General features: G+C 38.5%; 1 protein-coding gene across 5 annotated transcripts in view; it reads left to right on the forward strand.

The window, feature by feature from the left end:
- Positions 1–17,595, forward strand: part of micu1 (mitochondrial calcium uptake 1) — a 43,917-nt gene that overhangs the window by 15,416 nt on the left and 10,906 nt on the right. For 2 of the 5 annotated variants that reach the window (XM_028006103.1, XM_028006099.1), the window contains exons 6-10: positions 2,286–2,297; positions 12,285–12,290; positions 12,978–13,092; positions 15,413–15,495; positions 16,317–16,517. In XM_028006103.1, the coding sequence (XP_027861904.1) occupies positions 2,286–2,297; positions 12,285–12,290; positions 12,978–13,092; positions 15,413–15,495; positions 16,317–16,517 (417 nt within the window). The remainder of the gene's footprint in view (positions 1–2,285; positions 2,298–12,284; positions 12,291–12,977; positions 13,093–15,412; positions 15,496–16,316; positions 16,518–17,595) is intronic. The other 3 variants (XM_028006100.1, XM_028006101.1, XM_028006102.1) reach the window with 3 other exon arrangements.

Below are 17,595 nucleotides of genomic sequence, written 5' to 3' on the forward strand. Positions count from 1 at the left end.
TCATGTTACATATGTGGTGGATGGAAAATGATGAGCTTTTTATTTAAAAAGTTTGAAAATTGTGTTCTGCATTTGTATTCAACCCCTTTACTCTGATACCCCTAAACATTCAGCCTGAACTACAGTGATGGAAGATGGACTAAAAATGCAGAAACATGCCACAAAAATGTGCAGCTGAAATTCAAATACAAAGTGTACCTCATACAATTTCTTCCACTTCATAAATATGCTAGAGTTGTTGTAAGATTTAAGTAAGAATATATAAGTTTGTTTATTTACAAAAACAATGTGAAGAAGCTCAATGGGGTCTTTAGCTGTCTCATCTTGCCAACAGAATGACTGAATCTCAGGCCTCAAACAATCTTTTTTTTCTATTTACCATCACTAAGAAATAAATCATGACCATGAGTCACCATTTCCATAATTATAACCATTACAGCTTTCTTTGATTTTGAGTTGTGACCTTTTTCTTCTTTTTTTTTTTTAATGCCGTCATAGATATAAATGAGTTTTCCTCCAAGCCAGAAGCTGCCCATCCTTATTCATTTCATACTAGAGAATCATAAGTGTGAAGATTGTAGTTGCCAATCTCATTATGAACTTTATCAGCCTTTGGGCTGGAATAAATCTGCTCCTAATCTCCATAATGATGAACACCACTAAGCCCCGAAGAGTCAGTGTCTTTGACAAGACCCATGTTTGTTTTCTTCTGTATTTGATGAAACTTCAAATTACCCTTATTTAAAATGTATATCTAAAGAACTTGTGGCGTACACCAGTCAAAAAAGCAAGGTGTTAATTATGAAGAATCCCAAAAATCAAAATTACACACTTTTCATTTACAGCCCTTATGTAAATGCTGCCCTTATCTCAAGGCCACATGTCTCTTTTATTTGCCAAGCAAATCTCCAGACACGTGGCTTTTACTGTGGTACCGTATTTAGCTTTGGTTGACCCAGGAGAATTTACTGCCATGACCAGAGGGACCCTGAGTGTTTCTTTCCCTCTGTGACCGGCTGCGCCCACCCCGGCTGCTCAGAGTAAAACGTGATGATTGCAGCTTTATGAGCTCTTCTAACTAGTTGGAAGAAGAATAAAGCAGTGTGATCATCTGCCAAAAAAAGCAATAAAATAAAAAGCCAAGACATTAGACTCTGAATAGCCGATGGTGGAACATCAATAGTGAGTAAATAAGGTTAAAGGTGGAAAAAAGAGGGCTGTAGCTCGGGGTGGAGTGGTAAACAGACGCTAAAGTTGATGTCATGGAGGTCATGTGAGTAAAACAAGAGCTTTCTTTTTGGGTAGCCTCTGTCCTTTTGGTGGTTGCATTTAAAAATGCTTTGGCCAAAAAAATCAATCTCATGTTCATTTAAAGGCTTAAATGTTAAAATATAGTAATTTAAAATGCAACCTAGTGAATATTGCTTTCATTCTGAAATACTTTGTCACAATTCATCTATGTAAGCTTTAAAGGTGACTCTCAATATTTCTATTTAATTTCTGTAATTAACTTAAAAAAAGTAAACCTCATAGGTGCATCACATATTGTGTTTTACTTTAAGTTATACATATTGTGTTTGTAAAGCGATTGACTTTATAGTTCATGATGAAAGTTATTTAGATGCACTTGCCCCTCTCTAACCTTTTTATGGTTGAATTTAAAAACGTTTTAGCCAACTATTCTCCATCTTATGGAACATTTAAAGAGGTAAATATATTCTCTCTATAAGTGCACTCTGTAAATAATGTTTAGCTACTGATCATTTCGTTTTATGATCAGTCTGAATAAAACATTAGCATCATGAGCTGGATATTTTGTCCCCATTTGTGTGTTTTTTCTCTTTATAAATAGATTTTTATGTGATCATAAATTGTTGTGCTGCTCTCAGCTGTTAAGAGAACTTTTCTCTACCACCATCATGGTGCGTCCCAGCTTTCAGCTGTCAGAAACGTTAATGTGAACACGTGTTGCTTTTGTTCACTGTTGATTACTCTCCCCTGCTCTAATCAGCCACCCTCTCTCATCCCCCCCAAAATGATTCCTCCCCTCCATATTTTCCTCTCCTCCCTCCCTTATAAAAATCGTCATCCTCGGTTCCAAATCTCTCAACCACCCCACACATTTTTCTCTGCTCCAAATCATACCGCCTACCGATTACCCCAATCTCCACCCACGAACTCCCCTCCCCTTGTCCGGTTCTCCACTTCTTCTAATTCTCCTCTGTCTCCCTCCCTCCGTCCCTCCGTCCTCGTCTCCGTGTCGCTCTGTCCCTCCCTCTCTGCAGGACTTCTGGCAGGTATGGGTGTGTGCCGGGCAGCATGTGTTGCACCTGAATGATTAACTGCACTTTGTAGTCACCACTTCTCCACTCTTACTCCTGTGTACTTTTCCTCCTCGTAGCCTGAACTTCCTCTTCTTTTAATTACTCACACCTCTGATACGACGAAGAGTGTAGCGTCTCACTTTTATTAGTTCAGGGGAACAGCTGCATAAGTGCTTTTTTTCTTTTTAGCAAATCTCAGCTTCAGTAAGTGTAAGACTGCGGCAGATTATGGCTTCACTTTAGTTTATGGTTACTTTGTACTGCAGCCAGACAGTGCATTTATTTTTTTCCAACCAGGAAAAACTGGGTTGCAACTTAAAATACTTATATAAGGATAATCTAGATTGTTCTAAGAGAAATGGTCAAAGATGTTTCTCATTGTGTGTTCCAACTTTGTGAACTGTCATAGAAGACAAACTGCTACCGATAAGTTTGGCTCTGGGGATTTTTATAAGAAACTATTATTTTTTTATGTGGTATTTTTTTTCCTCCACTGATTTAGTGCTGTAAATATTGGATTTCTATATAAATTCAATGTAAGATGCTGAAATAAAATATTTTATTTTAAAGGGTAAAAAGAATTATTGGAGGAAAAGCCTAAAAATGCTCTCAAAGGTCTTGTGCATTAGCATTACATATAAGGACTCAGTAGCTGCTTACATCATAAAGAAATACACAGCTCAGTATCCCTTCATAATTTTATAATACAGTACCAAAAAAGTACTTGCATAATTGTTTTGCTTTTACAAATCAATTATAATCAACAAAACTTTGCTTTATTGACAGAAAAAAACTAAACAAAAAAACCCTTTAATGTCAAAGTGAAAACTGATTTCTACAAAATGATGATACAAATATAACACTAAATATTCACTCTCACTTTGTAGAAACTGAGTTCTACAAAATGATGATAAAAATATAACACTAAATATTCACCCTCTTTAAAGTGGCTAACCTAAATCAACAGAGATCCAGTCAATTAGTGCTAGACTCTCTCAATGAGTTGATCAATATTTTTGGCAACTGAGTACACAAGAACAATCCACCAAATTGAAGAAAATGTTATCGAAAAATATCAGTCAGGGGATGGATATAAAAATCTGTAAGGCACTGACTATCCCTGGAGTTAAGTTAAATCCACCGTCAAGAAATAGAAGGATGTCTAAATCTGACTAGATCAGGCTATCCTCACATCCCGAGTGAACATGTATTAAGGAGGTTAGTGAGAGCATGAGAGCAGGCAACAGGTTACCATGACTACGCAGCAGATTACAACTGTTGCCTGGGTTTTTACCAGTCAAAGTTTTATGGGAGAGAAGCAATGAGAAATATCATATCAAGGCTCAACTAGAGTTTGTCTAAAGGCATGTAGGAGATTTAACAGTCAAGTGGAAGAAAGTTCTTTGGTCTGATGAGACCAAAATGTAGCTTTTTGCCCATAAAACAAGATGATGTGTCTGACAATCATCACCACAAACACGCCATCCCTATTGTGAAACATGGTGGTGGCCACATCATGCTGTGGGGATGTCTCTCGGCAGCAGCTATGGAAGGCTTGTAGAGGTAGAAGATTAAACATGAAGTCTTGGAGGACAATTTGTTTCAATCTGAAGGAGAACTACACATTCAGAAAACATTTATTCTGATTGATTTGTAAAAAGTTAAAACATCTAACTACTACTACTTTATTTATAAAGCACTTTAAGACAACAGCAGCCACAAAGTGCTTTACAGATTAAAATCAATAAACATTCAAAATATGGAACGGACAAAACACAATAGGAACAATAAAACTCTATAAAGGAAGTAAGAGCAAAAGTCTCAACGTGCGTTAAAAGCCAAACAATAAAAAAGTGTTTTAAAAGTGGGCAAGAAACAAACACTTCAAATATGTAACAGAAAATCGTTCCATAATTTGGGAGCAGCAACAGTAAAAGTAACACTTTTAGTGTTGCTGATCCCAAGGGGGTGAATACTTTCTATAAGCACCACATGATCAATTATACCGAATAAGGAGAGCTTTGACCTACTGCTTTATCTGCAGAATGATTAGACCTGTTTCCTGGTCTGAATACCTCTGTCAGTCTGGGTAATGAGAAGATAAGGCGAGCGCAGCAAAGGCCAGGTTGTAACCTGTTCACCATGAGAAGAATAGGCGGTGCCATCCAATGAAGTGGCTGTACTCCCCACCGTGTGTGCGCCTGCATGAGGCTTTGCATTATTCCTTGACATGCTGGCGACCTTCCAGGTGCCCTTTTGTTTAGCTTGTTCCAGGCAGCTGCGTGCCATACCTGCCCTGCTGAATTATTGAACTATACTTTGCCTCTGCAGGGATTATTAAACGCTGCAGCACTGCTACATAATTTACATGATAGCGGTCACTCCCCTAAAGTGTGTTTTGTTTAGGTGTATAGTTGAACTTTATGAAGAAAGTCGATCCTTGCGAGCTGAGATGCGAAGAGCAGCTAAAAATGACTAATTCATAAAGTCGATGGCAGATCATAGTTGTGCTGTTCCCCTGCACTCCCTCTGTCTTGCTTTGGGAACACACCTTTTCTCCTCATCCTGTCATTTCCTCTAAGAAGTATCAGCTCTAGTTTCCACACGCTTTGGTGCTCCAGCTGTTCTCTCCAGCATGCACTGCTCTATTTGCCTGTGCCTCAGAGGAAAGTAGCCAGTGGTGGCGCCTCCTTCCTGCGCATGGTGGCATCGCGGCGTGGGTTTGGATCTAGGGAACTGCTTTGTTAGCAAATGTCAAGGCTGTTTTGATGTGCTTGCGAGCCTTCACAAATGCATCCTCTGGATTGTTGAGATGTCATTCCTGCATGAGTTTTTTTTTATTATTTAAATTTTTTTGTAGAGCATGGTTCAGAGCTCTTGAAACCAGGACTTGGTCTGTTCATCTAAAAAAATGTCCCAGTGTTCATGCCGTGGTTTTCTGTATTTCTCTTTGTGGAGCTAAACTGTTTTCAGTGTGACCTGCTAAGATGGAGAATCCACTGCTGTCACTGCGGTGGAGTTTGGACGGGAAAAGAGCCTCTTTTTACATCAACTCATGTTATGCTGACCTTTTCTGATTTCACAGGAAGCTTCCAGGAAACCATTTTGATCATCACAGCTTTATTTTTATTTTAAAATATTGTACATGGATCCGGAAAACACATTTTTCCGTTTCAGATTTGTTACGTTTTTGATCATCAAACATATTTAAAGTTAGACAAGGATAACCTTAGTAAATACAAAATGACGTTTTCAGAAAATTTCCTGATCACATTGCCTCTGTAAGACCTGATTACTGCCTGACCTGCACAACCCACTCAACAGGACCTGTCTGACAACATCCAGTAGGCTAAAATATTTCAGAAAGCAACATGTCATGTTCCAAACTCAAATTAGAATCAAAATTTCTTACATCTATCAGTTAAGTAATGGTTTAATCATTTTTGAGGATTTAGGACTCCAAACCTTAAATGAATAAAACTCTGAGCACCTCAGCTAATCTAGAGGAGCACAATAGAACCCCAAACAATATCTTGCTAGCAGATTGCATTTACCTAATTTGAAGTTGGTGTTCATGACTCAACAATAAGAAAGAAGCTTGGCTAACATGTCAGCTGTCTCCGAGTTCCCAGGTTAAAACCACTTCTGACCAAAAAAAACATAAAGACCAAAAAATATTCTGATAATCCCCAAGACTTTAGGTGGACTATTCTATGAATTGATGAGACAGAAGTGGAGATTGATTTGAGTGTGTGTGTCTCATCACATTTGGGATAAATCTGAATTTTGGAAAGTCAAGAATGATGGTGGTAGTGTGACAGTCTGATGGATCAGATGGGAACTTGGAAACCCTCCACAATTGTTTGAAAATGAGTCAAAATTTATCCATAGTGATATAAAAAAAAAGTTATTCCTGCTAAAACTGTAATTAACTTACTTTTTCACATACAGTCATTATGTTTTGAATAGCTTTGTTACATTAATAAATTAAATTATCTTTTCAACAATATGGTTTGTATTTGCTCAGGTTATTTGATGTTAAAATGTGTTTGATGATATGAAACAAATGCAAAAAAGACAAAATCTGCCAGGCTGAAGAACTTTTCATGGCACTGTTTTTCCACACAGTGTTTGGTTTAATGTTCTGTCTTTCTCTAACCTTTCTGTCTGTTTTTCTCTCTGTCAAAGCTAACTCTTTCTTTCTGCGTCTCCTCTTTAAACTTATTAGAGGTTGGGTTTTCTATAAAACTGCTCGGCTCGTTTTGTTTGCTCTTCTTTGTGATAAGACGCTTCACTTTCTCAAGCAAATAAAATTTGTTGATAAATGTTCCACATAAGGAGCCATTTTTCAAAATGTGCTCCCTGAGTAATCAAGAGTTATTAGCATAGCACCTGCTATCCATTTACCCCAGGGGTTGGAGGTGGAGAATGAATGCATTAATTTATTCTACACACACACCAATCTGTTCACTTACAAACAGTGGTCTCTTTTGATCCCATTTTATTACCATGCACCAGTATGCATCAGTAAATGTTGACTTTTGATCTCTAAGGTGGTGAAAGATGCTTCATGGTTTTCCTTTAATGTTTTTCAGCACAACACTTTCTAGCTTTTCTCTTACACAGTCAGAGCTTTGAGCCACAGTCCAGAAATATCCAAGTCAGACAACGGTTACCTTTAGCCTCAAGCAAGTCATTCTGAATTGTGCTTCCCCTGAAACCTGTGTATTGTGTTGTACCGGATAAAGTGACAGAAACCCTTAAGCTAACACATCACACAGAGTGGCACAGAGGACATACAGGTGCTGATTCTGATTTATAGTCTTTTTATTTACTACATCCTTCAGTCATTTTGTCCTGGAACTCATGCTGTATATGTTGATCCATTTGGACTCATTTCTGCATATACCCCAGTTTAGCAGGTTATTTCAACTTGCATCTAAAACCACTGAGAAAACCTGAATATTAATGTTTCAAACTAGAAAATTTCGGAAGAAATTTAGCCGGGGCCTGCCGAGGCGCGCCCGTCGGGTTTGGGCCCGGCGTTGTCACGCTACAAATTGGCGTCGACGCTAAAGAACGCCGCAACGTAATCAGTGCCATGCGGAGAACCACAAGAACGTTAAGTGAGGCGGACGCGCACCATTCAGTATGATTTAAAATTTTCTCAAGGCTTTTATTTTGGAAGTTTTGTTAAACTTGATTTGAAAGGGCCAAACTAATCCCATGCGTAATAGTCATTGGGTTAAATCAGTTATATAATGCTGAAAACGCAAGTAGTTGATGTAAAAATATTCAAGGCTTTTATTTGGAAATGTTAAGCTTCATTTCAAAGGGCCAAACTAATCCCCTGCGTAATAGTCATTGGGTTAAATCAGTTATATAATGCTCAAAACGCAAGTAGTTGATGTAAAAATATTCAAGGCTTTTAATTTGAAATGTTTGTTAAACTTAATTTCAAAGGGACAAACTAATCCCCTGCGTAATAGTCATTGGGTTAAAATAGTTATATAGTGCGCAAAACACAAGTAGTTGATGTAAAAATATTCAAGGCTTTTATTTTGAAATGTTAAGCTTCATTTCAAAGGGCCAAACTAATCCCATGTATAACAGTCGTTGGGTTAAATCAGTTATATAATACTCAACAGAGCAATTATCTGATTTAAAAATATAAATCAGTTATATACAGCCCATAGCAGCAATTAGTTCTAAAGGCCAGTTCAGTCCTGATCTGTTTCAACTGAGGATAGATAGAACTACAGCGATGCGTATTTGTAGTCCTAATCAGCAGCCAATAGGCTCTTGAGTTCCGTTGCTATGGTAAATAATGGTCTCAGCAGGGTGTGAGCTCTGAGCTCTGAGCTCTGAAACACACAATTGTGTGTTTGAGCAAACACGTTTTACTGAAAAACAGCATTGGAAACAAATCCTTCCTGTTCGGGAACCGTAATACATATTCGAAAAGCGTTTGGAGCGTATGAGAGGCCTATGGGTCTTCTGCGATAGTCCCGAGATTCATATCTGTACCTCACTCAGAGCATTTACAGCGATGAGAGAAAGAAATGTTGTGCCCAGATCTGAACCGAGATCGGCTCTCACTCTAATTTGAGGAAAAATGAGAAACTTTGGGTCGCTTAGAGGCAAATTGTGGACAAACCATAACTGGTATCGACGAGCCGTCTTCACTTTCGAAGAGATCACAGACGTATCTACAAAATGAAATTTGAATGGCATTTCTAGGTGAATTTGTGACGACACAGCAAATCCTCAAAAATAGGGTATTTCTAGGATTTTTCCCATTGACTTATAATGGGGTTTTTTTCGTAGTTTTTTGCGAATTATGTCGCCACGTTAAGCCCAAATCCCACCAAAAGTAATAGCAACAATGGCGTGAATTTTCTGCACGTTTTGATACCTCATTTGTAGGTGTGCACCCAGCGGTATGAGCCGCATTAACGGTTACGGAAGAAAAATAAAGAATATTAAAGAGACACTTTGTTGGGAGAATAGTAATAGGTTCCTGCCATTGCTTTGCATGGCAGGCCCCAATTAAGCAAAGCTTAGCCTGTCCTTCCTTCCGTCTTTCAGCTTCCTGTCTGCTCTACTACCGAGCTGCTGCAGTGTTGGCCACAGATCTTATCTGTGACAAAGCACTGCAGTCTCGACACACATTGAAGGCCAAGTTTAAGCAGCCATTGGCACCCTGGCCAGATGCCCTGGTGTGCAGTAAAGGTGGAGTCTTATAGCCTCATTTTCTAGTATGACATCAATGTGGCGACTGTTGTATCTAAGTCCTAAGACATTCATCCAGTCTCACATGAGCCTCGTTTGTTTCTTTCCTTTTCCTCTTGAATCTTGGCCGGATGGGGCCTAATGTGCTGACATTCAGTGGAAAGATTAGACCCGGCCAAACCTTTCACCCTCTTTGTGTGTCTATATGACAGCAGTACATTTCACTGTCCAACCTCCAGCAGAGCTCAGAGTTCAGCCAGCAGCTCTGTCAGCACTATGTTTCTGCCTCATCTCACATGCTAGTGGGCCAGCTCAGTTATTCATCTGTGTGCAGCTGGTGGACTTGGCTATAACTTAGCTGGCATGTGAAGAGATGTATGAGGCGCATCACCATCCCTGAAGATTTATTCAGACAGCAAACATTCAAAAATGACACTGACACACCGAGTTTCTACAGTAGTTTATCAGCTCTTTCAGTCATTTTAGTATCAGTGGCTTTAAAAGAAAATGTAGACTCAGGGTTAGTTTTTGTCAAAATTGTAATAATTATAGTATCATATTGAATTTTGGTGTTCTAGAGCCTCATTTTTTCACAGCAGCTATGCTTTGAATTTAAGGGTTACTTTCCAAAATTTGCCATGCTAACTCTCTCCAGTTTGATGACGATCAACCAAAAGGCTTTTGGAGTATGTGTGGTATATGGATCAGATAATATAGAAATAACTGATGCATGTGAGCCAGGCAGGCTTGCCACCGCTGAAGGAACGAGTCCAGTTTCATAGCAGCAGATTCTGAATAAAAATACCAATCCTGTAGATGAAATGAACTTCAAAGAGGTTCATTCAGCAGTTAGAGCTGAATTCTTACTATTATTTTTACTCCAGTTCCACTATAAAAGGCTGGAAAGCATCTTTACATTTGCTGCTGCATAGTGGTGCTTTCATATAGCTTGCCAATGATAAATATGATGCATAGCTTGATGTGTGTTCACAGCTCTCATTGTGAGAGAGAGAATAGACTGACTCCAGATTGGGATCTTAAAAGAAAAGGAAAGAAAGAGGAAGATCTGTGAGAGTTTACTAGTTTGTTTGGTCCTAAACTGGTCCAAGATTTCTTATTTTGCCAGATAAATATGCCATTTGCTCCCTCTCTTTGATCTTTATAGCATTTGCTTTTTGTCAAGGTGAGTCAGGCTGTTCTGTGGGGCTCTTTTTGTCCTTGACTCATGCCAGGGGGAAAGTAAGCTATTATATTTAATGTGCTCTGTGCCTCAATTCTGATAATGGTAATAATAACGAGGCCCAGTGTGTCTCTGGGTATTTGTGGCTGTATGTAGGATACCTTTCTACCGGAGCAATGCTTGTTTGTTTGCCCTTTTGGTTTTTAGGTCCGGCATTAACACACAAACCGAGACGGCTTCCTTTCAGTTCCTTTATTACAAATACATTCTCTCTCTGCTCTTCCTGGTTTTACTCCTTTCTGAATTGTTCTCTGTGTCTGTGACCTTTAGGACATCTGATATATTTCTCTTTCATTCTCCATTAGATGCAAGCACCGCTCCAATGATAACATTCTTTCTCTTACCTAATGTTTGCCCCCACACTCACTCCTCCACCTCCAATATGGCTAATATAGATGGCATTAATAATACATGTCACAGTAAAATCTGCTCTTTTATGTCCCTCCATTGCTGACTTGCCAAAGTCAGACTGGACTGAAATTAATGGTTTATTTTTGTTAACTGTAATTTGATTGTCTTTAGCAGCCACTGTGCATTCTGTATATTACGAGGAGGGAGTTGGTTCTTGGGGACAGACTGTGAATGAATTATTATGCGGTGAATGGGGCACCACTCAGTTTTAAGCATTTATTTGTGTTTTTCCTAAAGGGCTGGGAGTGGGGACGTGGGATTTGCGTTATCCAGGATTTAATCAGCATTCAGCTTGGGAAATAATACTGATTAGTGCTTCATCACTTTGACTTACTTCAGCTGAAACAAACATGCAGTGCTGAGCTATTTTTTCCCACATTACCGATCATATATTATTATATTTAATGGGCTTTTATATGGTGGACCAACACAAAGTTGTGCATCATTGTTAAGTGGAGGGAAAATAATCCATGATTTTTCACTATTCACAAACAAATATATAAAAAAGTATGGAAAATACCTGTTAACATTAATTGAGTCATGCTAAGAAAATCTCAATTAAATTAAGGTCTGACCTTTAGCTAGGCCCTTCTAATGTTTGAAAGCTTCTCCACACCTACCTCCCAAATCCATGTGATGTGTTCCTTGGTCCTAATAATGATGCAGTTTGTTCTCTAATGTTCTCTAACAAAACACTGAGCACTTCACATTACAGCTGTAATTATGCTGAGGTTAAATTACACACAAGCTAATTCTAATTACTAAGTAGCAGACTTCTGAAGGCTGTTGTTTGGAATTGATCAGATATCCCCTTATTTAAGGGCATGTATCTGTTAAGGTGGCTAAATGGAAACAAATGAAACACTTGTTGCAAAACATTAAAAAATATATTATTTTCCTTCTGCTTCACAATTTGCATTACATATTTGCAAAAAATCCAAATAAGATACATTGAAATTTGTTGTTGTAACTATGGATGCCCTGATGTGAAAATTTGGGTCCATGTTGACAATCAAGATTAAAACTGTTGTAATGGCCGACAACTGATTTTTAATCCTTTTGACACCTTGAAAGAAAACTACCACACTGCTGACTTCACCACTGCTTCTTTGCTTCAGTTAAATTCCCCCACAATTCTTTGCTATAATCCTTTCCCCTCTGGAAACAAATGGAAACAAGATGGAAGTATAAGCTTATTTCCAGTTTTATTTATCACACAGATACAATATTTTAAAAAAAAAGACTAATATCTACTGACAGCTGTAACATTACTAAATGTGAAGAACTTCTTCACAAACCCGCTTATTCTAAAGAAAGCGGGTGTAGGATTTTTCTGACTCTCCCATCATACTTCTGCTCCATCAGGATAAGACATATTTAAACGCCTAACTTTGAGTGGCCTCCACCAGCGCTCTTGTATTGGTTACATTGATGTCTGATGATTTTCTGTGTGACTCTGTGAATGCCACATGCGTGTTTTTGTCATCCAAGGCCCTGCTAAACACAGCAGAGGCCACAATGTTCTCTAACAGTTGTTTGTCCTCCCTCCTCCTCTTCTGAAATGGACCCGTTTGCAGACGGAGGTAACTCCACGGGGGCTCAGTGTGGCCCCACATCCTTCCACCCACCGCACCCTGCCGTCACTCCTCCACTAGGCATGCTCTGTCCTTCTGTGTGGTGGAGCGTCCCTCTTCTGTCTTTCAAGTCTTTCTCTGAGTGTGTGCATGTTAATAAAGGACTTTCATGCTGTTAATACACACACACACGCTGACTGGAAAACATCAGGTCAGCTGAGCATCTCTGTGTGTAGGGACTTAAATTAACATGTTTTCTGTTTGAGTCGGGTTTCAGAGATGGTTAATTAAAACTGTGTGTTTGTGCTACAGTCTCTCATGATGTTTCCCCCTGTTTTTTATGTCACCTTCACACTGTGAGTAAAGCCTCTGGTGGATAATGTGTCTCCAACCCGACCTGACCACTCACTAATTGTTTTTCGATGTCGCCCTCACCCATCTGAATGGCTTCACGTGTATGCAGCAGTTGCATGACTCCTGTCACAATCCGTCTGGACGTAATTAAACCTTATGTGCATTGTGACTTTTTTTTTGATATGTGCGTGGGGAAAAAAATAACAATGCTTATGTGTCCATTGCGTACTGTACAAGCTATCTGTTTCAACTCTGAAACACACCGTCGCTGCAGAATCTGTAAAGTTTGTGCTGTTTGTAACTTTGTTCCCCCTTTTTTTCTGTCCTCACCTGGATGAGCAGAAAATTGCCCAGGAGAGAGAGAAGTTTGCAGATGAGGACAGCATATTTTACACATTAGGAGAATGTGGTCTTATCTCCTTTTCTGACTACATTTTCCTCACTACAGTGCTGTCCAGTAAGTATTTTGCTAATCTGTTCACTTTGTCTGTGGGTGACAAGTTCACAGAGGCTTGCAAAAGTATTCACCAAATGCCATCATTCCACATTTTGCTATGTTCCAACCACAGATTTTTATGTACTTTATTAGAATTTGTGCATAAATTAGGTAATAATTAATTCTGCAGGAGGAAAACGAGGTTCAAATTTAAGTATCTGAAAAGTGACACACTTTTTTAATCCTTTTTTTTTATTTTTATCGCCCCCGTAAGGGGTCTTTTTGTGGGCTCTGGTGTCCCTTTTTTCAAAGTAGGCTGACAGGAAAGGGGGAAGGGAGGGGTGAAGACATGCGGTAAACGTTGTCGGGTCCGGGAGTCGAACCCGCGACAGCCGCGTCGAGGCCACGTTTTGCCTGAATGTGGATCACGCTAACCCCTCGGCCACCACGGCACGCCCATTTGTTAGTCCTTTTTACTTTGATATCCTTACAAAGATTGCGTCTGCCTGCCTCAAGTGATGTGACAAAGAAAATTTTGTGGTCAGATGAGAATTGAGTTTTTCAGTCTATTCATTGTTTATATGTGGGAGAAAAAATAACTGAACACTTCACATTGAAGCCACAATCCCTATGTGAAAGGCTAGTGGTGGCAGCATTGCGCTGTGGGAATACTTTTCTTCAGCAGAAACAAGGAAGCTGCTCAGACATGATGAGAAGTTGGATGGAGCCAGATACAGGACAGTGCTGGAAGAAAACCTGATGCTTCAGATTCACCTCGTCTAGCATAGTATATATGTAAAAAATGCCCTAGTCAAAGTCCAACCTAAATCCAGTTGAGAATCTTTGGTGATACTTGATAAATGCACTCTATCTAAGCAAACTGAAATGAACTCGTATTCATTCTACACTTTTGAGATTTTAAGTTATTGCATGAGGGGGAATTGATTGCACTGGAGTTTATTTAGGGATGTCAGAGAAAAAGGGGTCTTAAAACAATAAGCATGCCACAGTTCAGATTCCTATTTACAAAAAAGAGTGTAAATCATCTCCTACTTCACAATCATGCCCCAATAAAATGTTGCTCAGCCATAAAATCCCAAATAGATTCATTGACAGGAAAGGGGGAAGGGAGCAATGGAGCAAAATGTGAAAAGGTTAAAAGGGTGTCAATACTTTTGCAAGACGCTGCATCTTTTCTGCTTCTATAATGTGGCAGAAGAGACTCGTTATGAAAGCTGACCTTTTCCAGTAAGATGATGTTAGTTTGGTCAGCTCTGTTTGTGTTGTATAACCTCTTCCTCTGTCAGTTTTCCTGTGCGCTCAGCTGGGCAGTTTCTTTAAAATTAGCAGCTGAATTAAAACGAAAACTGAAGTTGCATGATAATGTTTCTTCTCTGAGTATTTCAGCTAATAGTAATAAAAATTTGTCTTCCATCCCTCCTCTTGAAGGTTGTTAAATTTACATTTTTAGTTTAGCTAGTTCATTTATTATAATCTGCTTGTATGAAGAACGTCTCAGGCTGAGTCATTTTTAAGGAGAAATGCGAGGAACCAGACAGGTTGCAATCCATTTTATATTCAAATGTAAACCTATGATGGATGCTTATTGCAAATATTTGTTCCATCTTAGTCATTCATATTAAATAAATCAAATCTGTCCTTTAAATCTGCAGACTTAAATTACATTCAGCTGTTTCATATCTGTAGGTTTTCCATGCAAAGCAGCCTTTGTCTGCTAAAGGTCAGATTATAAATCACCTTTGGGGGGTCTGCTTAGGGCTCAAATGCATCTAGAATCCCACAGGATCTCTGTTAAGATGCTGAAATCGTTTACCTGGGTGTTCATCTGGGGCTTACGCATTATAGTTCCAATCAGCATCCTGGTAGCTGCAGGTTCATTTTACATGTGGGAATTGGTGACCTGAGAGCCTGTGATGCTGCAGCAACAGCAGTAATGTTAGGAAATGAAAACATTACATGTTTAGAGGATTTGAAGGCAGTCACCTACTGGTTTAAGCATTAAGCCAGTATGGTTTCTTGAATATGTCTTCTGTCGTATAACACAATATGTCTGTAAGGAGCAAACATTTTTCTCAGCGTTGTATGTTACAGCAGCGCCACTGCTGGCAGACGGAGAGGTTAATTGTGCCGTTTTTGTTTGGTGCTCAGAGGAATGTTTATTGTCTGTATGTTTGACCCGAAGCCCATCCCCAGTGGTGTGATCACACAAGCTGCTCCGTAGTAAATATGTCATTACTTTTTGCTGCTCCTCTCTTCATATTGTGCTGCGCTGATTTAAGAGCGTATCTCTTTGTGTGTCTTCGTGTTCTGCCATGTCCAGCTCCCCAGAGGAACTTTGAGATTGCTTTCAAGATGTTTGACCTGAATGGCGATGGAGAAGTGGACCTAGAGGAGTTTGAACAGGTCAGACTGTTAACAGCAGAAGAAATGGGAAACGTTCAAATACTCAGCAAAAATTGTCAAATGTGAACTGTAAAACACTGACATGGAATAGAGTTGGGACTGATCTCCAGTAAAATTAAGTTTGACAAACATAAATGAATAAATTAGAGGAATTATGTGCTATAAGTCAGTGTCTGTATCCAGATTTCTGAAAGAACAGCATTCAAGATATTTTTTACAAGGGATGCACAGACATATATTTACTAATTTTATATTTACTAATATATTTATTACATTGTCTTTTCAACACCTTGAAAAAAATGAGCCTCTCTGTTTCAGTTAAACTCCTCACAATCCTGCACTGCATCACTATTACTGTGATGACTAAACAAATACCACATGACCAACTTCCTACCCTGGTATCAGAACCAAACAGCAACAAGATGGAAATAAATATCGGTTGTTAATATCGGCTTAGTTTTACTTATCAGCCCAATACTGATATGTTGAAAAATGACAAGATTGGACGGATATCAAAGTTAGTTCAGATATATCATGCATCCCTAGTTTTTAATATCCATCCTGCTCTAAGCGTTCATTAATGTTTTACATTAGAAGAAGAGTTGATGTCATGTTGTGTGTTTTGAACAGTACTTAGCATCTTATTCTAGCACAGTTAAGGAAGCCAACATTACTGAAACAGTGTTGTCTGCTTCTGTTTTTTTAGACAGTATAGATTCTTAACACTAAAGAATTTAAGACAAAAATACACCAACTCCTACCCCCAACTGATTCCTCAGTGCGCCTGCAGTCTAGTATCATGTGACATCTTTCGTGTTCAGGTCCAGAGCATCATTCGATCCCAGACCAGCATGGGCATGCGGCACCGTGACCGCTCCACCACAGGAAACACTCTGAAGACGGCCGGCTGCAGCTCTGCTCTCACCACTTATTTCTTTGGAGAGGACCTGAAGGGAAAACTCACTATTGGCAGCTTTCTGGAGTTTCAGAGGAAACTGCAACACGATGTGCTCAAACTAGAGGTAATAAAAAAGGAAACTAAAGGCATAGCTTTGATGCATCAATAAAATTTGCTCCAGGTTTTTCTTTTTTTATCAGTAACTGCACACCGGCTCCTTGTAGACACCGACAGTGATGTATAACTGTGAAATTTCTGTTGAGCACATCCAGTAAGATTTACTCACCAAACGTATTTGTACCTGTTGGGGATCTTACAATTTCTCTGAAAAATTTACACATTCAGCTGATCTAGTGCATTTTTTTTAACATCTGCTCATCTGCATCCCAACAAGAACTAGAAGTTAAAGTTTGAAAGACCAATAACTAAAACCTTTAGTTGTGAGCTGTATATATAAAGACGGATTTCAGTTTTTAGCACTTTATCAATCCCAAGCTGGAATCTCGATCAGGGGTTTGCAATATATATATATATATATATATATACAGTTTTGCTTTCAGTACAGTTAAATAAAACCTGCTTAGAGCCACAAATGTTACCTGACATTTTGAATAAAGATAACTACTATTGAAAATTTTGATCATATAAAGAGCCACCCCTTCATTCTTATTTTTAGGTTTACAAGAAAAATATAAAACTGTAGGTGAAAAGAGGAAGGATACATTTTCTTTTATGAGATGTTCTTTTTTTTTTAAATGTGCAAAAAATGTGCATAATTTCCAGAGTAAAATTACAATAATCTCCAAAGGAATTTTGTCTTCTGATCCGTTTTTACATATCTGGGTCATGAGGCTGAAACTGGTGCTTTTTAAAAATGGTTTAATCATTTTCAAAAAAAAATGTGTGAGCATTCTGTCATTTTAAAATCTGTAATATGTTTTCTTTAGTCAAAAAATATCTAGAAATTATGTAAAATGTTTTAATATTAAAAATTTGAATTATAAAGTCTGTTAATTTTTTCCATCTCATATTGATTAGATGGAAATAATGAACTTAAGTTATATCTCAATAGCTGGATCATTTATATGGGTTGTTTACATCAACCTAAAGTAGAAAGATATGAACACTGTTTAAGAATTTGTTTACTTATCGAAGGTCATATCGTTATCACCACATTCACTTGAATTTTGTTGGCCTTATGT

Source organism: Xiphophorus couchianus, chromosome 22, assembly GCF_001444195.1.
Source record: "Xiphophorus couchianus chromosome 22, X_couchianus-1.0, whole genome shotgun sequence".
NCBI lineage: Eukaryota > Metazoa > Chordata > Actinopteri > Cyprinodontiformes > Poeciliidae > Xiphophorus > Xiphophorus couchianus.